General features: G+C 65.8%; 9 protein-coding genes and 1 non-coding gene across 10 annotated transcripts; 4 read left to right on the top strand and 6 right to left on the bottom strand.

The window, feature by feature from the left end:
• Positions 1-264: 264 nt before the first annotated feature.
• Positions 265-3,685, top strand: mcl1 (DNA polymerase alpha accessory factor Mcl1; the record flags this gene model as incomplete). Its single annotated transcript, XM_069351239.1, has 9 exons — positions 265-350; positions 386-658; positions 702-813; positions 861-964; positions 999-1,069; positions 1,106-1,690; positions 1,739-2,197; positions 2,244-2,536; positions 2,576-3,685. The coding sequence occupies 9 exons, from the start codon at positions 265-267 to the stop codon at positions 3,683-3,685; spliced, it is 3,093 nt and encodes a 1,030-aa protein (XP_069211625.1).
• Positions 3,686-3,843: 158 nt separating this feature from the next.
• Positions 3,844-5,671, bottom strand: Q8F55_002646 (uncharacterized protein; the record flags this gene model as incomplete). The annotated part of the gene is made up of 3 exons (XM_069351238.1): positions 3,844-3,976; positions 4,028-5,178; positions 5,312-5,671. 3 exons carry the CDS (start codon positions 5,669-5,671, stop codon positions 3,844-3,846), a joined length of 1,644 nt encoding a protein of 547 aa, XP_069211624.1.
• A 176-nt stretch (positions 5,672-5,847) lies between these two features.
• On the bottom strand, positions 5,848-5,940 carry Q8F55_002645. The gene has a single exon. It is a non-coding gene; the product is annotated as a tRNA-Leu (tRNA).
• Positions 5,941-6,868: 928 nt separating this feature from the next.
• Positions 6,869-8,376, bottom strand: Q8F55_002644 (uncharacterized protein; the record flags this gene model as incomplete). Its single annotated transcript, XM_069351237.1, has 5 exons — positions 6,869-7,154; positions 7,201-7,971; positions 8,006-8,093; positions 8,198-8,305; positions 8,340-8,376. The coding sequence occupies 5 exons, from the start codon at positions 8,374-8,376 to the stop codon at positions 6,869-6,871; spliced, it is 1,290 nt and encodes a 429-aa protein (XP_069211623.1).
• A 744-nt stretch (positions 8,377-9,120) lies between these two features.
• Q8F55_002643 (uncharacterized protein) lies at positions 9,121-11,062 on the bottom strand (the record flags this gene model as incomplete). The annotated part of the gene is made up of 3 exons (XM_069351236.1): positions 9,121-10,668; positions 10,713-10,802; positions 10,853-11,062. 3 exons carry the CDS (start codon positions 11,060-11,062, stop codon positions 9,121-9,123), a joined length of 1,848 nt encoding a protein of 615 aa, XP_069211622.1.
• An 836-nt stretch (positions 11,063-11,898) lies between these two features.
• Q8F55_002642 (uncharacterized protein) lies at positions 11,899-12,438 on the top strand (the record flags this gene model as incomplete). Its single annotated transcript, XM_069351235.1, has 1 exon — positions 11,899-12,438. One exon carries the CDS (start codon positions 11,899-11,901, stop codon positions 12,436-12,438), a length of 540 nt encoding a protein of 179 aa, XP_069211621.1.
• A 564-nt stretch (positions 12,439-13,002) lies between these two features.
• ADH1_2 (alcohol dehydrogenase) lies at positions 13,003-14,245 on the top strand (the record flags this gene model as incomplete). Its single annotated transcript, XM_069351234.1, has 5 exons — positions 13,003-13,282; positions 13,317-13,437; positions 13,474-13,782; positions 13,818-14,167; positions 14,235-14,245. 5 exons carry the CDS (start codon positions 13,003-13,005, stop codon positions 14,243-14,245), a joined length of 1,071 nt encoding a protein of 356 aa, XP_069211620.1.
• A 27-nt stretch (positions 14,246-14,272) lies between these two features.
• Positions 14,273-15,615, bottom strand: Q8F55_002640 (uncharacterized protein; the record flags this gene model as incomplete). The annotated part of the gene is made up of 2 exons (XM_069351233.1): positions 14,273-15,482; positions 15,542-15,615. 2 exons carry the CDS (start codon positions 15,613-15,615, stop codon positions 14,273-14,275), a joined length of 1,284 nt encoding a protein of 427 aa, XP_069211619.1.
• A 407-nt stretch (positions 15,616-16,022) lies between these two features.
• Positions 16,023-17,597, top strand: Q8F55_002639 (uncharacterized protein; the record flags this gene model as incomplete). The annotated part of the gene is made up of 1 exon (XM_069351232.1): positions 16,023-17,597. One exon carries the CDS (start codon positions 16,023-16,025, stop codon positions 17,595-17,597), a length of 1,575 nt encoding a protein of 524 aa, XP_069211618.1.
• A 1,136-nt stretch (positions 17,598-18,733) lies between these two features.
• On the bottom strand, positions 18,734-21,865 carry Q8F55_002638 (uncharacterized protein; the record flags this gene model as incomplete). Its single annotated transcript, XM_069351231.1, has 3 exons — positions 18,734-20,938; positions 20,974-21,411; positions 21,557-21,865. The coding sequence occupies 3 exons, from the start codon at positions 21,863-21,865 to the stop codon at positions 18,734-18,736; spliced, it is 2,952 nt and encodes a 983-aa protein (XP_069211617.1).
• Positions 21,866-21,985: the final 120 nt, after the last annotated feature.

Genomic DNA, 21,985 nt, shown 5'->3' with positions numbered 1-21,985 from the left:
TGGTCGACAACAACAAAGTCGAGGTGGACACCGACATTTTCCAGGCATCCAAGGTAAAGTGAGGAGAGAGCCGTCAAGCCGTCCATGCCCGGAAGTATTACGTGGAAAATCAGTTTCACGTGGTTGCCACGTGCCGTGCCTGGGGAGTATCAGATCCCATGTCGAGACGCGTCTGTTTGGGACGCGTCCAGCGCTCACTCGCGAGTGTTGGAGAAGTCAAAAGGACAACAACGACAACACCCACACCACATCACATCAACAACAATGGCGACGGCTGACCCGGCAGCCATCAGCTCGCTCAACTGCCACCTCGGCGGCCTCACTCGCGTCGCCTTCTCGCCCGATGGACAGTACGTGTATCGCGCCAGGCAGAGCTGACCCCCAGAACCATCTTCACGGGCGGCACTGACTCGCTGGTGCGGATACACCGCGTGAGCGAGCCCGACTCGGAGCCCGACTTTCTCGACAACCACCACGACGCGGTGACCTCTCTCGCGGCCTCCAAGACACACCTCATCACCGCGAGCGTCGACAACATCGCGCGCATCTTCACGTACCCCGACAACGAGTTCAGCGGGTACCTCACGCGCTCGTCGGGCGTGCCCATTCGCTGGGTGTCGATCGACCCGCAGGGCGAGCGTGTGGCCGTGTGCAGCGAGTGAGTGTGGCTCCGATGTGTATATGCACCACTGACGCCGCAGTGACCTCCTCGTCAAGATTGTCAACATCCGCGACACCACGCGCGTCGCGCTCCTCTCCGACAATGTCAAGCCGCTCCGCTCGGCAGCTTGGGATCCGTCCGGAAAGTACCTTGTGAGTTAGGTGGAGTTTGTCGTTGACTGCACCTGCTCACGCTCCAGATCACGGCGGGCTGCGACGGCAAGCTCAAAGTGTACGACACGGCGAGTTCGACGCCCGTCAACATCAAGATCATCGACGGCATGATCTCGCCCAGCGAGTCTGAGTGAGTAGCGAGACACGAGATCGGCTGACCACAGTGCGTCCACATCCGCATACGTCTCGTGGCACCCTGCTGGCAACTTCTTTGCCGTTCCTCTCCGCAACAATGGTGGGTTGTTCGTCCTTGCAGTGGCTGATCCACCAGACATTGGCATCATCCACAAGGAAGGATGGAGCAAGCAGGCGACATTCTCTCATGACGGGCACCAGGGACCTGTCACCGAGCTCGCGTGGTCCCCGAACGGCAAGTACCTCGCCTCGTCTTCTGGCACCCAGCTCCTCGTCTGGTCCACCGAGAAGCGCGAGGTCGTCGCGAGGTTCGAGCACGACGCCGGAGCCGTATCGGGCCTCGCCTGGTCTCCCAAGGCTAACCTCCTGGCGTTCACGACCGTCGATGGCTCGTACAACCGTTGGGCCGACCCTGTTCCTTCGGACCTCCCGTCGCCGTACCTCTCCGAGGCTGCGCAGGCCAAGCGTGTCGAGAAGCTCCTTGACGATGGCATCTTTGGTGATGACGACGACGGTGACCTCGAGGACAAGGGCGAAGACCTTGGTGACGACCTCATGGAGGACGACTGGATCATCGACGACGACGGCGCTTATGCCGGAGCCGAGGATGACGGCGAGGCGAAGTGGACCGCTGGCAAGACTGAGGTCGTCAACGTTACGAAGGCGCAGGAGGCTTTTGTGCCAGGTTCGACCGCCTGGCGCAGCAAGAAGCGCTACCTGGGTGAGTTAAGCGGGTGGAAGTCATCCCGAGCCTAACTAACACCTCCAGCGTTCAACATGATCGGAATGGTGGACGCCACCGACCAGGAGACACACAACGTCGTCAACGTCGAGTTCCACGACAAGTCAGCCCGCAGGGGCTACCACTTCTCCGACGCAACCAAGTACACCATGGCGTCACTGGGCGAGCAGGGCATCGTGTATGCTGCTCCGCGCGATGGAACACAGCCGTCTGTGGTCCACTACCGCCCTTACGACTCTTGGGCATCCTCCTCTGACTGGACGCTGCCTCTGCTCGAAGGCGAGGACGCCGTGGCTGTCGCTGCGGGTGGACCTGCCGCGGGGCTTGGTGCTGTTGTTGTCGCCACATCCGCTGGATACATCCGCTTCTTCACCGCCAGCGGTATTCAGCGGTATGTCTGGCGCCTGGGAGAAGAAGTCGTCACCATGGCGGCAGGCAAGGAGTATGTGGCGATCGTGCACCGTGAGGGTGGCACCAGCCTGGATGGTGAGTTAGCTCCAGTTGGTGCTCGTCTTCTCCAGCTAACAACCAGGGTGCCAAAATTTGAGATACTCTCTCCTTGACCTCGACAACTTCGACCTGCTGCAGGAAGGCCGCGTGCCTCTTCCCCGCAAGACGCAGCTCTCGTGGGTCGGCTTCACGGCAGACGGCGCACCAGTCATGTACGACTCCACCGGCTTATTGTCCGTGCTGGACCGCTTCCGCCGCCCTGGTCAGGCCCGCTGGGTGCCGCTTCTCGACGCTGCTGCGCTCGCCAAGGGCAAGCAGGAGAAGTATTGGCCTGTCGGTGTGAGCGAGACCAAGTTCGCGTGCATCATTCTGAGGGTGGGTTTTCTTCGTCTTCAGCTTTGACTAACCCGCCAGGGTATTGAGAAGGAGCCATGGTTCCCGCCGCCGCTCATCCAAGAGCTTGACCTCAAGATGCCCCTCCTCGGCACAGACAATGCGCAGGGCAAGCTCGAGGAGAGCATCACACGCAACAGTGTCCAGCTGTCGCTCTATGGCGCTGACTCTGACCGTGAGGTCGCGATCGACCGGGAGCTGCTTGTGGCGATTCAGGGCGCTTGCAAGGCCGACCAGCTTGCTCGCGCGCTTGACCTCGCTCGCCTCATGAACAACACATCATCGCTCGACGCCGCGATCAAGATTGCCGGTTTCTACCATCTCCCTGGTCTGCAGGAGCGTATTGGCCACATCAAGGAGGGCAAGGGACGGTCGTCTCACAAGCGGCGTCTGTCGCACGGCGCGTCCCGGTGGGAGCCCGCACCGCGCCCGCCTGCGCCTATCCACGACACGCCGAGTCGAAGCAAAGAGCGCCAGTTCTCGGACTTTGCCCCTTCATCACGCCGACGCACGTTTGGCGGCCGCACCGGCCCCGAGCCTGTGCGCGCCGAGACGCCAGTGTCGACGCGCAAGTCATTTGTGCCCGAGACGCCCGGCGACGACGAGGACATGGACGACGAGGTTGAAGGCACTGTCGATAACGAGGTCGGCGTCGACGCCGAGACGGATGAGTCGCTGCCTACTTCACCTTTCAAGAAGCGGAGGCGCTCGCCCGAGTTCGACACGTTCGCGGCCCCCGCTAAGCCCGAGGGACCAAAGAACCCGTTCGCGAAGAAGCCTCCTGGGTCCAACCCGTTCGCCAAGCCGGCCGTGGCCAAGCCGCTCGACTCTGTCAAGAGTACGAGCTTCTTTGAGCGCGTCGATACGATCGAGGGGGCCAAGGGCGGCAAGCCCAAGGCCAAGGCTGTGCCGCTGCCGACCAAGGCGAGCGGCAAGCAGACTACGCTGTTTGGCTTCCCACCAAGCTCCAACTCGCAGAGGCGGCCGGCGATCAAGCAGCGCGAGAGCATCTTGACCGAGACGGAGACGGAGACTGAGACGGAGGATGAGCGGGTGCGCGGGCACGGCTCGGGCCCGCTCGAGGAGACGCAGGTGCAGGAGACGCTCGAGGAGACGCAGACCGATGACTAGGGGCGTGCTCCGACCTGTTTCCGAGTTACGACGCCTGCCCTGCCACGCTAGACCATGTTTACATATGCATACTTGTACAAGATTGCAGTGCTACAGTGTATGGTGATGGGTGTGGGTGTGCAGTGCTATGCGGCGGTCTTGCTGCTGCCTCCATGACGCTATGTGGCAGCAGTCTTTGCAGCCTCCATGACGCTCGTGTTGCCGAGGATGCGGCAGAGCTCGTAGCCGAGCATGAGGAGGATCTGGCCGACAAAGTCGACGATTGCGGAGTGGATGGGGAGGGTGTAGGAGCTGGGCGGGGTGTCAGTTCTGGTGCGTCGTCCGGGGCGGCAAGCTACTTACTCTGGGTCGAGGTCTCGGCGCCAGCAGAAGAGGGTGAGGTAGTGGGCGACAATGAGGGAGAAGGACACGGCGGTGATGTACACGAGCCAGCCGACCCATCCGAGGTCGACGTCGATCCAGCCGGCGATGTTGACGAAGGCGAGGAACGCGGCCTCGCACGGCAGGCTGAGGAAGAAGAGGACGAGCAGACTCTGGCCCGGCGTGAGCATGTGGTGCTGCTTGGAGCCGGGGTGCAGGCCCATGTGGAGGCTAGTGCTGAGCCTGTTTGCGTGGATGGCGCCGAGCGAGCCCGTGAGCCCCGTCATGGCGATGGCAAGCAGCGCGAAGCCGCGGTAGCGCGCCACGCCGGCGCTGAGCACCATGCCCGTCCCGCTCGAAATCAGCATTGCGCCAATGAGCGGCGCCCAGCTCCCGCGCGCGATGGCCTTGACCCAGTCGTTTGTGAGCACTCTGCGCGTGAACCACCCGGCGGCGAGCACCATGAGGATGACGGCAACGAGGGGGACGGGCGTGTCCATGGTCCCGACGAGCGCCGTGCCCACCAGCGCGAGGATGAAGAGCGTGACCAGGTCGCCGAGGCACGCGGCGACGGGCGGCGTGATGTTGTCGGGGTCGACGCGGGCCCAGCGGCACACGACGACGGTCGAGCTCATGAAGCAGCCGAGGGTGAGGCTCGAGAGGCCGGCCGCGCTCATACCCGTCGCGAGCACCATGAGGAGCTGGGACAGGCCGGGGCGCGTGTTGCCCTCGTTCCACTGGTCGTTGAGCGTCGGGTCGGCCACGGTGCCGGGCGTGGTGGTGTTGCTCGGGCCGGACGGCACGTCGCCGAGTCGGTGGGTCGTCACGAGGCCGAGGCAGAAGGAGAGGACGGCCGCGAGGGAGGAGATGAGCAGCGCCTGGAGCAGCAGCAGCGTCATGTTGCCGACCAGCAGGCCGCGGCGCATGCGCCGCGTGTCGAGCTCGCCGAGCATGGCCGACGTACCGAGCCGCGCGGACAGGCACATCTCGAGGTTGCCCTTGAGGTTGCCGATCATGGGGACGAGGATGAAGAGCTCGTCGACGCGCCGGAACACGCGCCAGCGCGCGCAGTGCTCGAGCAGCTCGCCGGAGAAGACGTTGCCGAGAAGCCCGATGAGGAGGGACGGGGTCGACTGGGCGTGTCAGCATGGGGGTGGTGGGTGCTGCGGCGCAGCGGGGCAGACGCCGGCGCGCGGCACCCGAGTCGAATCGATGCAATGCAGCCGCTCCGCTCCGGGACGCCGTGCCCACCCGCACACAACTCACGCTCAGCAGCATCAGTCGCAGGTCGCTCCACTTGGAGTCGAGCGCGCTCATCGTCGTGTAGTCTGACGCCGTGTCGTCTGGCGGGGTCGCGCGGCCCGCAGCGCGCGGTCGGTCATCGTCGCCGTCGTGCTCGTCGCTATTCCGCCGCAGGAGCGCCTCGTGCGCGCCGTCTGGATCCTGCTCTCTCCCGCTTCCACTGCCGCCGGCGCCGGCGCGCCGCGGCCGTGAGCTGCCCGCCCCGACCCGGCCAAGCTCGTACTCGCCCGAGTCGTCGTCGTACGCGCCGAGCCCTGCCGCAGCGGCCAGGCGGCGCGCCTGCTTGACCGTCTCGGAGATGTCGCGCTTGAGGATCGGCGACATGTTTGTGGTGGTGTGGACGATGGGAAGGTGTGATGCTGAGGTCGAGGTGGCGTCGTGGATCGGTGGATCGGGTTTGGTCGGTCGGCTGCGCTGGGCGCGGGGACTAAAAGGTCATGGAGCTCCACCGCCCGCTCACACGTCAAAAAGCTTGGCTTGGGAGGAACTGAATCCTCGCTTGACGAGAGTGGGATTCGAACCCACGTCCGAAGACTGCGGATGTACATGTATACACCTTAACACAGCGCCTTAGACCGCTCGGCCATCTCGCCGAATGTGAGGACGGAGTTTGTTGGTTGCATTTCCCCGCGCCGGAAGCGAAGGGGCGGTGCACGAGCGGTCCAAGCGGTACCACCGCGCTCCTCATTTTCTGCTCTACTTTTTGCGCCGTCTATGGGCCAGACTTGGGGACCGAGGAAGGTGACGAGGAAGGTGCATAGTGTGGCGCCACTGAAGGGCGGATCCGGCGCACAGACCTCCCACACGTCAGCAGTGGCGGAGGGCATCACCTGTCTGGAAGTCGAGAGTACAGTGAACGGCAAATGAGGGCATGCATGCATGCGGCTGCTGGGTACTGGCCATTTTGTTTGTGCATGAATGCATGCTCGTGTCCTAATGCATTGGGGTGTGGGGCGTGGTTAGAGCGGAAGGTCGACGGGGAAGGATGCTAAAGGACAGTGCACGCGCCACAACGACCCACGGTGCAGACTCATAACGGCTCAAACTCCCCATTAATATCCACGGCCATAGGACTCAGAAAATACCGCATCCCGTCCGATCTGCGAAGTCAAGCTGAGTACCGCCTAGTTAGTACCATGGTGGGGGACCACATGGGAATCCTGGGTGTCGTGGTTTTTGTTTTTATGGAGAGGTTAGATGACGTAAAGTTGGCTGGGCAGCAGGAAGGAGGAAGGTCTCCACCGGCCTCTGCGTGCTTCAAGTGGCTTTGCAGTCGACTCCTGGACTGCAGAGGGCCATGCACAGCTAGTAGCCGCTCGCTACAAGAGGGACAAGCGGCCTCGGAATCGCCAGGTTGGGCACCTTCACCACGCCCCAGCTCTGCTCGCCCTCTGCTTACCGCCACACGCGCACGAATCAATCGCATCATCAATTAACAACAAGTCCAAGATGTCCAGAGCCCTCTCCAATGCAGTATGCTGTTCTCTCTCGCCATGGTCGGCGTCTCCCTCTCTTTGCTTCTTACAGCCTCGCGGGGGGCTGCAGGTCGGTGCCGGTGCACTTGACGCAGTCGCTCAGGTCCTCGAGCCTGCCGACGCGGACGTCGGCGCCGGCGAAGGCCGTGGGCGAGAACGAGAGGCGGTCGGCGAACGTCGGCTCGGCGCGGCGCTCAATGATGGCGAGGATCTCGCGCCCGATAATGGGCGCAAACTTGAACGCGTGGCCCGAGTCGCCCGTCGCCAGGACCAGGTTGTCGTAGTTGGGGTGGTAGTCGATCAGCCAGTCGCCCGTCACCGTGTCGCAGTACCTGAAAGTCAGCTCGGCCCCGTACAGCCGCGTCGACGTCGACTCACCAGCACAGGCGCGTGTCGACGAAGGGCTTCTTCGCGAGGTTGGGGTACACGTCGGCGAGGGCCGTGCGGAGGCGGCGGACCATGTCGACGGGGATGGCGCCGCTCGCGCCCTCTGGCGAGAGCTTTGTGAGCGGGAGCGACACCTTGTCGGTCGAGCCCGGCGGGCCGACAGTCACGTTGTTCGTGTGGCCGTAGTGGTGGATGGCAAACTTGACAATGCCGTCCTTGTTGGGCGGGAAGCAGTAGAAGCCGTTGTCGAGGTTGAAGACGATGGGCGTCTTGGAGTGGAGCTCGACCTCCTCCGGCGTGAGCTGGACGAAGGCGACCGACTGGCCGGTGGCGACAATGGGCGGGAGGGGCACCTTGTCACCCGCACAGAGGGCCGGCGTCCACGCACCAGCGGCGAGGACGACGAGGTCACCCGAGACGACCTCGCCAGACGCGAGCACCACGCCGTCGACCTTGCGCCCGCTTTTCTTGAGGCTGACGACCTCGGCGCCGGCGCGGATCTTGCCCCCGAGCCTGGCGACGCGCTTGAGCCCGACCTCGACCGAGCGGCCAGACTCGCCCCAGCCGCCCACGCAGTTGTGGTAGCCCTTGCCACCGCCGAAGAGGCCCGTCTTGAGGCCGGGCGGGAAGACGCCGCGCACGTCCGTCGGCGAGCGGAGCAGCGTCGCACCGAGCCCGAGGTCGACGCAGTTCTCGTACGCCTTCTCGACAAAGTCGTTGCCCTTCGTCCCCTTGACGCTTGAGAGGCAGACAATGCCCGACCTGGGGTCAGCGGGGCCAGGGCGCAAAAACTCACTCGTGGTACACACCCTCCCACTCGGGCTTGCGCCACCACTCGATCGCCTCGACCGAGAGCTTGGCCAGGATCGGGTCGGCGTAGTCGCCTGAGCGGACAATCTGGGGTCAGTTGTTGTTGTCGGGGTGGGAGCTAACCTTGTTGATGTCTGCAGTGTCAGCGCTGCCCGGGGGACGCTCGCTCGCAACTCACCGGTGCTCGCCGCGTCCGGCGCGGGGATGACCACGCTCTTCTCGAGGATAGTCACGTCGTACTTGCCGTCCTCGAGCATCCACAGCGCGGTGGACATGCCCACGATGCCTGGCGTCAGCGCCGCGACGGGGCCGCTACCCACCCGAGCCGACAATGACAACCTGCGTCTTCTTGCCCATGGTCTTTGTGTTTCTTCTGTGCTGTGCGGTGTTCGTGCGTTTCTTTGCTTCGTGGGGCCTTTCACCCACTCTTCGGCACGAGGGGGAGATATACATTTGCTCGACCGCGGTTAGCTACGCGGGCGCTTAGTGGGTTGTCGGGCGACGTGGTGCCGACCGACGCGCCGTGTTTAACCGGCATGGCCCTCCGCGATGCCGTTGTTTCGAAGTGCTGCTGGTGCTGCTGGTGTCTGCTACATGTTGCGATAGAAACGCATTGGAAGAGGGGGGACAGGTAGTGCGCTATGGGTGCCACTGCAACTATCGCGACGATCGCCGCTACCAACACTCTGTCGATCAGGGCGAGTGCCGAGCTTCTCGCCATCTGTGTGTGCCGAAGCGCGTCGCAACAGACGAGCCTCAACCAAAGCACCAACCTTGTCTGCAGCATCGCACCCACTCTGACCCGTATCTCGGCCCACCTCGTGCCTCTATGCATCATGATCCGACACGCGAGGTTGCTGGAATGGGCTTGCACCGCGCCACTCCGACTACGCGCTCCTGGGGCTCCTCGTTTTGGCAGCCGCCGCAAGCCAAGCGCCAACTACGCGGCGGCTACTGCACTCGCCCCTCCGACCCACTCCCGCCTTTGGCGACCACTCACACCCCGCCTCTACATACCTCTCAAGTCTCATGCATGCATAGAAATCACAGCTACACCACACCAATGCCATGCACGCCACTGGCGCGTACTATCCCGCCCGTCTAAGCAGCAGCCACACGAACCTGGCGCGACTTGGGAGCCCAAGCTGCAGGTTTCCTCTTCTGCTCCTCCTCCTTGCGCTCCTTCTTGTCCTCGCCCTCCTTCTTCTCCTGCGGCTTGCGCTGCGAAGGAAGCGGTGACGTGCGGATCGTGTTGAACACACGCTGCGCGTGCTCGGCGTTGCGGATGAAGAATCCGGCAAAGCGGCGGTGAGATGTCGTCTCCTCGACGTGGACCATTGATCCGTCGATGGTGAAGTCAAGGTTGTTGGTCACAATGCGGTCACCGTCCAACAACGAGGTGCCGTTCTGGCCCTTGCCGTACGTACGGCTGGCAGCCTTGAGGACCATGAGCTGCTGGAGGACGTCCTCCTCGGCGTCGGCACCGTCGGCGGCCTCAAGGAAAGCGGCGAGCTTGGAGGCGTCGATCGAAGTGTAGAGCTTGAGGAGGTTGCGGACGTTGGAGACGCCACGGACGGCGGTAACATCCGAGAGGAAGAGCTCGAGGTGGCGATGGACAGCGTCAGGAGGGGGGTTGGCGATCCACTCCTCGAGCGCGTCGGCGTCCTCGTATGGGGGAGGGACAACAGAGAGGTACTTGGGGCAGGCCTGGAGGAAGAGCTCCTTGAAGACCTCGAGCGCCTCGTCGCCTCCCCGCTGGAGCGTCTGGAGCTGGTCACCGTAGTGCTCCTTGACAATCGTCATGATGCTGTCGTCCGAAGGGCCGGGCGAGAGGGTGGTGCAGATGGCAAGGAGGGCGTACATCCTCTCCGACTGCTTGGTGATCGAGCCGTACTGGTAGCTCCTCGTGTGGTACTGCTTCATGCGGAGGAAGAAGATGAGGACCGAGACGAACGTCTTGATCGCGTCGGGCCAGCGGCCGAGGGCCATGTAGGCAGTGCCGACGTGGTAGTAGGTCGTGACATGGCATGCGGTGATGCGGGTGAGGAAAGCACCGCCGCCGAGCTCGACGTTCTCCATGGTCTGGAGAGCAAGGGTGGGGTCGCCAAGGAGGACGTGGACACGGAGCAGGCAGATGAGCGAGAAGTAGCCGAGATTCCTGTACAGCGCCTTGGAGCCGTACTCGCCGCCAATCTCAGCGACCTCCTCGGCCGACTTGCCCTCCTTCTCAGCCTTGAGCTGCTCGTTGATCTGCGACTTCTGGACGAGCGAGTAGAGGACGTTGAGGACCGAGTAGCACGACCAGATCTGCGAGCCCTCGGCGAGCATCTCGGTCTCGTCCTCCGACTTGCTCTTGGGGCTGGCGCGCCACTGGACAAACGACTGGAACTGGTACACAAACTCGTCGAGCATGTCCCAGAGCCACTGGATAGGAAGCTCGAGGGGAACAGGTCCGTCAGAGTTGAGCAGGTAGTTGAACAGCTCGCAGATGTTCTCGTACGACTGGAAGCGGTCGTCGATGGTGGGCTGCAGGCGCGCGTAGACGTGACGGAAGTAGAGCTCGCGGTAGAGCGTCAAGAACACCTGGTCGTTCTGCACAAGAGGCGCAATCAGCTCGGCCTCGGGCCACTCGGCCTGCTGGTAGTGGGCCTAGACGGTCAGTAGGGTCCAAAAACAATCGCCACCCAACGCACCTGGGTGAGCTTGTTCCAGCCCTGCTCGTACATGTTGGTGATCGTTGGCAGGTCGTTGTCAAGGATAGCCTGGTGGAACGCAACGAGGAACTGGCGGCCCGTCAGCTTGTGTCTCCCCAGCTGCTCCCTCGTCTACGCACGCGCTTGACGTCCTCAGGAACCTGCTCGAGCGCGGCAGCCTGCTCCTTCTCGGCAGCGGCGAGCTGCTGGGCGTAGGCGCGCTGCTCGAGCTCCTGGATGTGGCGGTAGCTCTCCTCATCGTAGCCCTCCTCGCCACCGTACTGGGGGACGGCAAGGGAAGAAAGGAGCTCCTCCTCCTCGGGCTCGTAGAAGGCGTTGGGGTCGGCCATTGTGATGGGCGATGGGCGAAGGGGAAGGGGGGAAAGTCGAGCTGTCGAGGGTGGCCGGTTACGCGCTGCGTCGAGTGGTCTAGGCCTTTTAAAAAGTGTGAATGTAATGCTCCTGGGGTCCAAGAGCGACTACTTTTGTCTAGATGTGTTGAGGAGGTTGGCTCGAAGATGTCTGCCGAGTCGTTGTCGACGCGCGCCGCTCGCTGCTCGCCTGGCTTGCTCGTTGCTCGTCGGCCTCCATCTGCCAGCTGCTGAACAAAAGTGAGCAAGCCGTCCCTGGCTCTCCAGCGTCCAGCCAGGCGGGCTTTCGGAAAAAGAAGGCAATGTGGCGGCTCAGGGCTCCCACGTGGGCAGCACGTGAGCGGTGCCACGTGGTAATTAGCGATGTACGCGAGGACCCGCGGACGAGGCGGTTGAGAGAGGGGGAGTTCTGCTTCAATCGACACAAGCTTGAGCAAGAGAGATGCATAGACACCAGGGGACCGCCCTCCCCGGGTATCGGCAACTGCTAAAAGCGGTGGCCAGGCTCCGAGAGCATTGAGCATTGGTGGTTCACAGAAGCCGTCGAGCGTGTACCAGAGTAGCCGGGGCCGGCAGCCTGCTTCTTCCAGTCCCGAGAGCCACTCCCAGAACCAAGATAGAGGCTGTGTAGCCAAGTCGTCTTGTTGGGATTCCGCTTCGTGCTCGCACCTATCCAGTGATTCTGGCGCCGGGGAGACGAGAGTCTGCATGGCTTGACTGCCCCCGAAGCATGTGTACAAAAGCCTCCCAGTCGCCCACATCTCCTCTTCCCCACAACAACTCACCAACCAGCCTACGCGTATCGTCAACGAGAAATGTGGATCCCCCTCGACGCCATTATCCTCCTCTTCCTCGCGGCGCTCGCGCTCGCCGCCCCAGCTGGGCCGGGTGACACCTCGCAGCCCGGGCAGCCCGTTGTCGCCCCAGTACCAGCGCCACCTGCCAACGGTGCGCCGCCTGGTGACCCCGGGCAGGCCGGCCAGCCAATTCGCCCTCCGCCGGTCCCACTCAGCCCCCGCGTATCAGTCATTTGCTACAACACACGGGGCTGCGTCGGCACCCCGCTGCCTCTTGACTTTGGAGGTGGTGGCACGAACATGAAGCCCGGCGAGGTTTACACGTCTACGTTCGTCTACAACCCCACCAGGGACCTCAGCTGCCGCTTCGACACGAGGGACGACTGGAGGGGCGAGTTTGCCATCGGCCGGTTCGCCCCGGGCCTGTTCAACCTTCTCTTCCCATTCTCGGACAGGAAGAACTCCACCGAGTGGGGCCAGACCTGTGTCAACAAGTACGACTTCCCGTGGCCTACCGATATGACGGTCGGCATTACGGCGTATGCCAAGAGGTGGTAGCGGGCGGGGCTTGGCTCCGCCCGGACACTTGGATCGACCCGGACACTTGGATCAATCTGGACACTTGGACCAATATGGACACTTGGACCCACCTGGACACTGCACTGGCTTTTGGGCTTCGTTTGTGGAATAAGTAGCCTGTAGTCAACATGTGCATATGTACCCCCGTGTCATTGAGCCAGCTTGGACCACTACACGGCGCGAAGGACAAGGCCGACGGTGCGGGAGCAGGGGAACAGTGGCAGTCGGGAGGTGGCAAGCGCCAAAGATGACTGACATTGCCACAAGCTCACAGTTACGTCATGGACGACTACCCAGACCATCTCCTCGAACCGTATACCCCAGCACTAAACTACTCATCAGCCGTGCAGCAGTCACAAGTAGCCGCCTCCAGTGTCTAGTCGTGGCCATGACGGCCCCGCAGTGACACCTATCGCCACTGTTGACACTCGGAGCTCGGTATCTCACACAGACGGCGACGACGGGCTCACGGCAATAAGCCATCCGCGCGGCCACCGGCACAAGTCCAACCACCGAGAGCACCTTACCATCGCCCACATCACGATGACACTGAACGAGACCATCCCCAAGACGCACCTCGCGGCCGTCTACTCTCCAGACACGGGGCGCACGACGATCGAGAGCGTCCCCACGCCACAGCAGGGGGACCTCGCGCCGGGCCAGGCACTGGTCCGCGTGCTCTTCTCCGGCGTCTGCGGGTCGGACATCAACCTCAACGCCGCGGCCAAGGCGGCCAACAAGAAGCTGGTCGTGGGACACGAGGGGACTGGCCTCCTCGTCGCGCTCAACGACCCGCTGTGCCGCCTGGCGCCCGGCGCAAGGGGTGAGCCGCGCAGCCGAGCGCTACTGACCTCCAGTCGGGGTCAAGTACATTGCGGACACGTGCAACCAGTGCGACTTCTGCCTCAAGGGCAACGACATGCTCTGCCCCGACATGAAGGCCCATGGGCGGCACGTACCGGGAACGTTCCAGCAGTAGTGAGTTGGACTTATGCCGTGCGCAACTGACACCAGCGTCATTGCGTACACGTCGCAGCTGGCACCGCTCCCGGACGCGATTGACCTGGTCGACGCCGCGCCGATCCTCTGCGGCGGAGTGACGGTGTACAAGGCGCTGCGGGATGGCGGGGTCGAACCCGGCGACTGGGTGTCGATACCTGGCGCCGGCGGGGGGTGCGGCCTCCTGGCCATCCAGTACGCCAAGCACTTTGGCCTCAACACCATCGCTGTGGACACTGGCGCAGACAAGGAGGCGCTGGCGAGGGCGCAGGGAGCGGATAAGTGGGTCGACTTTGAGTCGGCCGGCGGGGACCTGATCAAGGCGTAGGTTTCTCCAGCGCGACTTGGCTCACCCGCAGTGTGAAGGCAGCCACGCCCGACGGCTTCGGCCCACACGCGAGCATCATCTGCTCGCCCAGCGGGGACGGATACCCGCCCGCCTTTGCCTCACTCCGACCCGGGGGGACGGCCGTGCTCGTCGGCCTGCCGGAGGGCTACGCGCTGCCAGTCGACGTCTGCCTCTCGATCCGGGAGAAGAAGCACGTCAAGGCGTGTTTCGTGGGCAACAGGCAGGAGGCGATTGACGCGCTGCGCATCGCGGCGACCGGGGCGGTCAAGTGCCCCGTTGCGGTCCGTCCGTTTGCCGACCTCCAGGCGACGTACGACGAGATGCTCGCGGGAACGCTGCGCGGCCGCGTGGTCATTGACTGTGAGTGGGGCTGTGGGCTGGGCTAACGCTCAGTGTGGGCGTGACCACTCCAATGTTGTACGCACAGTGCGGGCATGACCCTTCCAACGTTGTACACACATGCATCTAGTCTACCCAAGCCTCCTCCGCGAGCACCTTCTGCACCTCGAGCTCTACACTATGCTCCACAAGCCACTGCACACTGACGTTGCGCGCCTTGAACCGCCTGACCCACTCCGCGTCGTCGCCCCTGACCGCCGCGACGTACTTTGCGTTGGCGGCATCGACGGCAAACTGCCTCTCGACGCGGAGGAGGAACGGAAGCCGTGCGCGCTCAAACACCTGCAGCGCCGCGCGCACGTTGTACTCCGCTCCATTGGCCGCGGTGCCCACGAGGGCGAGGTACAGCGCCCACGCGTCGCCGTACCCCATGCCTGCGCCGGCGCCGAACGCGCCGGCGGTGGGGTGCGCCGCGTCGCCGATAAAGGCCACGCGCCCGTCCCGCGTCAGATGCTGCAGCCAGGGGCCCGAGTCGAGGGGGTACGCCTGTATGCTGTCGACGAGCGCGAGCACCTCACCAACGACGGGGTCCCATGCTGCGTAGTGCCCCCGGAGGACTTGTAGCGCCTCGGGGCCAATGTCGCCCTCCCACCGCAGGCTCGAGGCCACGGCGGCGTCCTCGCGCCGGATGACGACGACGCCGAACGTCCCCAGCCCGAGCTCGGAGAGGAAGACGATGCCGCCGTCTGGCCCGCGCCACGCCGACGAGTCGGGGGGGAGGAGGTGGGCGATGGCGTCGAGCCGCGCCCTGGGGAACACGGTGCGGTACGCCACCGCGCCCTTGTACCCCACGTCATGGTCGGGCCAGTACTGCCGCCTGAGGGGGGAGTAAATGCCGTCTGCGGCGACGACGAGGTCAAAGTCGGGCTCGGCGGGGGCGTCCTCGAACGAGAGGGCCGCGCGCCCGTCCGGCTGGATCGATACCCCGGTCACCCGGCGGGAGTAGTGAACTGTGTCCGGGGGATAGTGGCGTACCAGCGCGGCGTGCAAGGGCGGCCGGGCGGTACGCGCCGCCGCGAACTCGGGGCGGATGTGAGGGCTCGTCTTCCACGAGTGGAGAAGTGCGCCCGTCGCCCAGTGCCGGTGGTTGTAGTCGCCCGCCTCTGTGGGCCGGAACACGATGTCGGTGATCTCGGAGAGCGGGAGGAGATGCGCCAGCACCTCCAGGCCAGAGGGGTTGAGGCTGATCCACGCGCCGGCCTCGCGCGGCCCGGGCGCCTTCTCGAACGCGGTGACGCGCGCGTTGGGGAGCTTGGAGAGCGCGAGGATGGCCGCGCTGCCGACGAGCCCGGCGCCGACGACGCTGGGGTGAGTGGTGGCTGGGGGGCGACTTACGCGATGCGCAGGGGGGTGGCGGCGGCAGCAGCGCCCGCGTCGCTCGGCGCCGCGTCGGAGAGCGATACTGTCATGGCTAGTGTCGAGCGCCGGGTCTGCACCCACACACTATTTATGCATTGTTGAATGCCGGCGCGGCGCGATGGCGTCGGATGGTGTTATCCCGCTAGCCGATAACGAGCGGAGTGCCGCCGAGTGCCACATTCGAGTGTGGCGGCGGCCAAGCAGCGATGACCAGCACGGCAACGACACCATCACACACCTCTGCCCCGGCCACGCACGCGTGAGTAACCCGCGCACAGCACAGCATAACCACTGCGCGCGGTCGTGTCTCCCCGCCCGGCCCCCGGCCCTAGCGCACCCCCCGCGCGCCGGGACCGCCGCGCACGCGCCGCTGCACCGAGCTGGCTGTCGACCCCCTCGAAGAATTCACGCGCGCGCCTTGTCAACACCCCCACCGCCGCCAATGCCCATATCGACCATGTTCGGCCGCGCAGTCGCCAACCGGCCCAAGGAGGCCGCTCCGGCCGCCGCGCCCGCCGCCGCCCCAGCAGCGGGGAGCCGCACGAGCTTTCTCGGGTCCAACGCGAGCACCGTGAGCCTGCCGAGCCTCGCGTCGGCGACGACGGCGCGCGCGCCGTCCCCGGAGAGGGCGAGCACGCCGGCTCCTCCGCCTCCCCCGCCGCCCCCGCCCCCGCCCGCTCCGCCCGCCGGGCGCGCGAACCCCGGCTCGGCGTCCGCCGGCTCGGCGACGTCCCCCTCCCCGGCGCAAGTGGCCGCAGCGGCGGGCATCGCGGCTGCTGCTGCCGCCGTCGCCAACTCGCGCGCCGCGGCCTCGCCGACCCCGTCGCGGCCACGCACGCTCCCGCGCGAGGTCCAGCCGGGGCAGGTATCCTCCGTCGTCCAGGGGCTATCGGCGTCCCCGGCAGCCGCCCTCCGCCGCACCTCCCTCCCCGCCGTCGGCCTGCTCGACGACGACATCGGCGCGACCCTGCGCGTCATGGTGTCCCGGCAGGCCTCGCTCGACGCGGTTGTGGGCGAACTCCGCGCCGAGCTGCGCGAAGCGCGCGCGCTCATCCGCGAGCTCGTCGAGCGCGACCGCAAGCGCGAGCGCGAGGACAAGACCAAGGCGGTGTCGTCGCTCGCGGTCGCGCCGGTGCGGCGTCTGCGCCGCGCCAGCGGCGGGCACGAGACGGACGACGAGGGGTCCGGGTCTGAGATGGCGCGGTCGGGCTTCACGCCGAGCCTGAGCCGCTCGGCCGCGAGCACCTCGCTCACGAGCATCCACAGCGCGAGCGCGCTCGCGCCCATCGAGACGCGGTACGCGCACGTCGCGCCGCACCACCTCGCGGCGGCGCTGGGCGGGACGCTCGCGCCCGAGCTCCTCGCAGTGCTCCTCAACCCCGCGAGCGGGCTGTACCACGACGCGCCGGCCAGCGGGGGGATCACGCTCGTCGCTGACGAGCGCGCGCCAGCCTCCGGCCGCGGCGTGGCCTTCAAGGCGGTCCCCAACAAATCTGGCTCCGACGTCGTGTCCAAGTTCACCGGGCAGATCCCTGACATTGCGACCTTCCTCGTGGCGTGGAACGCGCTCACGGCGCTCATGTGCGCCGGGCTCGCGCAGCACCACGAGCCGCTCTCGGCCTCGCCCCCGACGCCAAGCCACATGGCACCGTCCGGCGGTACGGCGGTCGCGCTCGTCCGCGCGATGCACGAGTACGCCGAGTGGATTGCCGACTGTGCGACCAGCCACACGTGGGACAGCGTCGCCCGGTACCATCTGCGCTTTTGCGCGCCGCGCTTCAACCCGGCCACGGGGGGCGCGGCCGACCCCGCGCTGTGGGCGTTCCCCGCGGACCCGCGCCTCACTGTGCTGCTGAGGCCGGTGCCGACGGCGTACCCCGTAACAGTGGCGGTGCACCGCCCGCTCCGGCGCGAGAGCCTGCTCGGCACGCAGGGGGCAAGTGGAGGCCCGGCGCGCTCCCGCTCGCCGCTGGCCCCGCGCGCGAGCCCCCCGCGCCGGATCAGCGTGCGCGGCGGGCAGCAGTCGGCCTAGCAGTCGGCCTAGCCGAGCCCAGAGCGACGTAGAGAATGTATCAGTGTTGTGTGTGGCGGTGGCGAGGAGGGGCCGCCACAGCAGGCGGCACCCGCCGCCCCGGCGAATGGCGCTCGGGCTGGCCCGGCAAGTCGGCAGCGCAGCTCTTGGCACGCATAGCTTAATGGCGATTGAAGCAGCGCGCCGGGCTCTGCACGCTTCTGGCAGCAGCTCAACGCAGACGAGCAGAACAGCATGGCCACGCCTGGGCACTATCAGCGGGCTTTGTAAGATACCACCGGGCTTTGTATACGATCCGGCGTATGTGTTTCGGCCCAGGACGTTCGTCGGGCCGAACGCAGCTGCGGCGGTCGTCGCCGCCGCTCGCTTGCTCGCTGGGGTGCGGTGCGTCGCCGCGCTAGTGGTGCGAGCGAGGCCTGCGGCGACGTCACGCCCGCAGCAAGCGGTCGCCGGTGCGCGGTGAGAGGCCTGGCCCCGTCATCGGTGCGAACGGGCGCGAGCGCGCGAGACAGCGCTTCGCTTGCCCGGCACGTCGCACGTTGGCGCATGCCGGATCGCGCCACGGACACGCCGCCACGCGCCGCAGATCTGCTGGCCTAGCCCGTCGCGCGGGTCGCTTGGCGCGTCGGTCGGCGCTGTTGCCTGCATCGGCTCCGATGCACACGAGCACGACGCTCGCCAAGAATGCTCCCCGATATCGACGGGCTTTGCACCCCTCCCCCCGGTGAATGACTTTATCGCGCGGCGTCTGGTGCGCGGGTCGGCGAATGGACATCGGCATACCGGGCGTTGTGCGGGCCTCGTCCACTGTTCGGCAGCGACTTCGGCACCGCGTCGTCGGATGGTTCCTTTACGCAGTCTTGCTGCGTGCCGTGACCGGCATCGCGACTGCATCGAGCCAAGCCAGCAGCACGGTCCATAGCCCCCTCCCCCCCACCCACCCACCCCCCCACCCACCCACCCACCCACACAGCCCACTACTACTCGTCACCGCCCCCCTGCGCAGGCCCCACGACCCAGTCCTCAAAGTCGAGCCGGCACACCCGCCCATGCACAACAACTCCATCGCGGCAACCGCCAATATCCAGTTGATTAGTCTAATACTCCACATCTATGCAGCGCAGCGCCACCTACGCCTACTCGCTCTCGTCGACAACGCCCACACGCGCGCGCCACATGTCCTCCTTGAGCTTGATGACCTGGCGCCACGTGCGCGCCTCCCAGCCGTCGCCCGTGACAAACGTCTTCTCGGTACGCGGGACGGGCAGCGGAGGCGGGGGCATCTCCTCGCTCGACGCGCGGCCCTCGAGCGGCGTGCGCGGGTGTCGCGGGGGAAGAGGCGGCGGGACGCGCGCGTCGGACGTGGACTCGACGAGCGTGGCCGCAGAGTTGCCAGTGGTCGGGGCCTCGGTGGCCGTTGCCGTCGTCGGCGTCTCGGGCTCCTCAACAGGCGAGTCGGCCTTGGCGTCGGCGTGGCGTGCTTCGGTCGGCGTGTCAGGAGGCGATGAGAGTGCCGCCGAGTTACGGTTGCGCGCCGCGGCCCGCTTGGGGAGCGGTGGGGGAGCGGCACCACGTGCGGCGGAGCGCTTCGGGGCCGTTGGGGGCGGCGAGTCAGACTTGGGCGGGGTGACCACTGGGCTGGACGAGTTGGAGTCGTCAGCAGGCTTGTCGTCGTCGCTGGTCTTGTCCTCGGGCTTCTCAGCAGCCTCCTCCTTGGAGTCAGACTCCTCCTCCTTGGCCGAAGCCTCCTCCTTTGCTGCAGGCTCCTCCGACTCGGCCTTCTTCTCGCCCGCCTCCTCGGGCAGGTCGGCCGGCTCGTTGTGCGGCGTGGTGAACGACGCGGTGTCGGCCTCGGAGCCGGTGTGGGAGTCAGAGCGGGAGAGCACCGTGTCGTCGGTGTTGTCGGCCTTGGGGGCGTCGGTAGTGGCCTCGGTCTCGTCGGCCTTGTCCTTGTCGTCGTCGGCCTTGTCCTTGTCGTCGTCGGCCTTGTCCTTGTCGTCGTCGGCCTCGTCAGACTTCTCCACCTCGTCGACCTTCTCGACCTTGTCCTCCGTCTTCTCCGCTTCGGCAGCCCCGTCATCAACCTCCGCCTTCTCCTCCTTGACCGCCTCCACCTCCTTCTCAGGCTCCACCTCCTCCACGGCCTTCTCCTTCCCCTTGCCCTTCCTGTCCGCCTGCTCCTCCTCTGCCACACCAAGGTTGATCGGCGCGCCTAACGCCTCGGCAGCCTTGGCGTCGGGCCCAGTGGCGATCAAGGCCGCGAACGTGCTCTCCTTTGGCGTCTCGGGCCCGGGGGTCGTCGGCGGCGTGTTGCGCGACCACTTGAAGCCGAGGCCCCAGCCCGACTTGCGCTGTGCCGAGGCTGTGGGGCGCTCGGGCAGGGCCGGGGGCGCGGGGGACAGCGACAGCTTGTCAGCGTCGGGCGGGGTGCGGCTCAGGTCGACGGGGCGAGGCGTGCCGTCGTCCGCAGCGGCCTCGCCACCCGCGGGCGTGGTCGGCGCGTTCGCAGCGGCTACAATGTCCGCTGCGTTCGCCGCGCTCGGGTTACGGCTGTGCGTCACGTCCTCGGAGAACCAGAGCGACTGGACAATGCCGGTGCGCACAAAGTGCCACAGCGCACACGCCGCGCGCAGGCGCTCGAGGCACCACCCGTTCTTGCACAACGGGTAGGCCTTTGCGTCCTTTTCTGCGCCCGTGGCGACGCGGAAGACGTAGACGCTGGTCGAGGACGCGAGCGCAGAGTTGACGTGGGTGCCGGGCGACGAGAAGAAGGGCTTGAGCGAGAAGCGGCTCTGCGCGAGTCTGGCGCCCTGGCCCTGCGCGGCGGCACCGAAGACCAAGCTGCCGCACATTGCGCACTTGATGTGCTCTGGCGGGCCGAGGGCGGCGGCGTTGACGGGCTCGACGAGCAGGTCGCCCGAGATGACTGCGGACCCGACGCTGCGGCGCGAGAGCCAGGAGAGCTCGGGCGCCGCATCGAGGCGCAGCGTCGGCTCGTGGTCCTCGGCCAGCGCACGCACGAGGAACGGGTGCGTGAGGAGGTTGGCCGTCGCTGGGGCCGGGTACAGGTCGCGCGACTTGATCTTGCGCGGTCGGGCCGCGCGCATGTGCTGCACGAACGCCGTGAACTCGGCGTACGGCGGGTGGCTTGAGAGGATATGGCGGGGTGCGGCCACCGCTTCCCCACCCGGCGACTCGGCAGCGGGCGTAGACAGCGACTGGAGGTGCAGCTGCATGTCTCGCACGGCGGCCTCGGCCGCGGCGAGGTTGTCCTCCGACTCCTTGAGCCGCTCCTCTGCCTGCGCGCGGCTCATGCGCTCCGTCGCGACCATGGTATTGGCCTAGGCGTTAGCTCGTCCACCACGACGGCACTCACCTGGTCGAACAGCGTGGCCGCGAGATCATCCACCTCGTTCTCGACCTGAGCTCGGCGCTCTTCCGCGCTACCTCGTCTCCGCTCCTCCTCGACCAAGCCCGCAGCGAGGCGCTGCATCTCGTCGCGGATCTGCGCGCGCTCGACCAGCAGGCCAGTGTTCATGCTCTCCTCCCAGCGCGACTTCTCGCGCTCGAGCTCGTCGACGCGCTCGTTCTGCTCGCGCCGCTCCCCCTCGAGCGTGTACACCGTGTCCTCTAGGTCGGCGTGACGCGAGATGCTGGCGACGAGCTTGGAGTTGAGCTGGAGCGCCTGCTCGGACACGATCTCGAGCTGCGAGCGCAGCGCCGCGATGAGCGACGTCGTCGGCGAGTCGGGCGCATGGTTCTTTTCGACCTCGGCCGCGCGCGAGAGCGTCGCAATGGTCGCGGCGGAAGAGACCTGCACACGGAGGTTAGGCGGCATGTTCGGTGTGATGGTGGACGATGCAAGAGTGACACGACTACTTGGAGCGCAGTGCGCAGTGCACAATGTGCGCACGTTGACGCCCGCGGCGCACGGCACAGGTACACACAAGACCACTCACCTCGATGGACGGGCCGTCCGCGTACGATGTCCCCTCGAGCCCGAGCGCCGTCGGCACTGGTCGTCGCTTGATCTTGGACGGCGAGGCTCCTCTCGACCTGCGTTTCTGCTCGGGCGTCGATTCTGGCTTGGCCTCATCGTTGGCTTCCTTGGTGGTCACTGGTGGGGGTGTCGAGGGTGCAGCTGTCTCGGGGGCCAACGCGTCGTCGTCATTGGACGCGTCGGGTGCCGTGGCGTCGGCGCCGGCGTCCTTGGCCTCTGTGGGCTCGTCGGGGGCGTGTTGCTTGTCTTGCTCTGTCGTGTCTGTCATGACTGGGACGTTGAGAGTATTTGTAGAGTGTGTTGTGAGTCGACTTGACAGGGCAGACTGGGTCGTCGTGGCGTGTGGCAACTCGACTTGCCCCCCAATGACGGCGTATGACGGCGTCGC

The sequence above is a fragment of the Vanrija albida genome, assembly GCF_041260175.1.
Source record: "Vanrija albida strain AlHP1 chromosome Unknown contig_2, whole genome shotgun sequence".
In the NCBI taxonomy this organism is placed as follows: domain Eukaryota; kingdom Fungi; phylum Basidiomycota; class Tremellomycetes; order Trichosporonales; family Trichosporonaceae; genus Vanrija; species Vanrija albida.
Note: the sequence above shows the minus strand (reverse complement) of the source record. Positions and strands in the feature narration are given on the sequence as shown.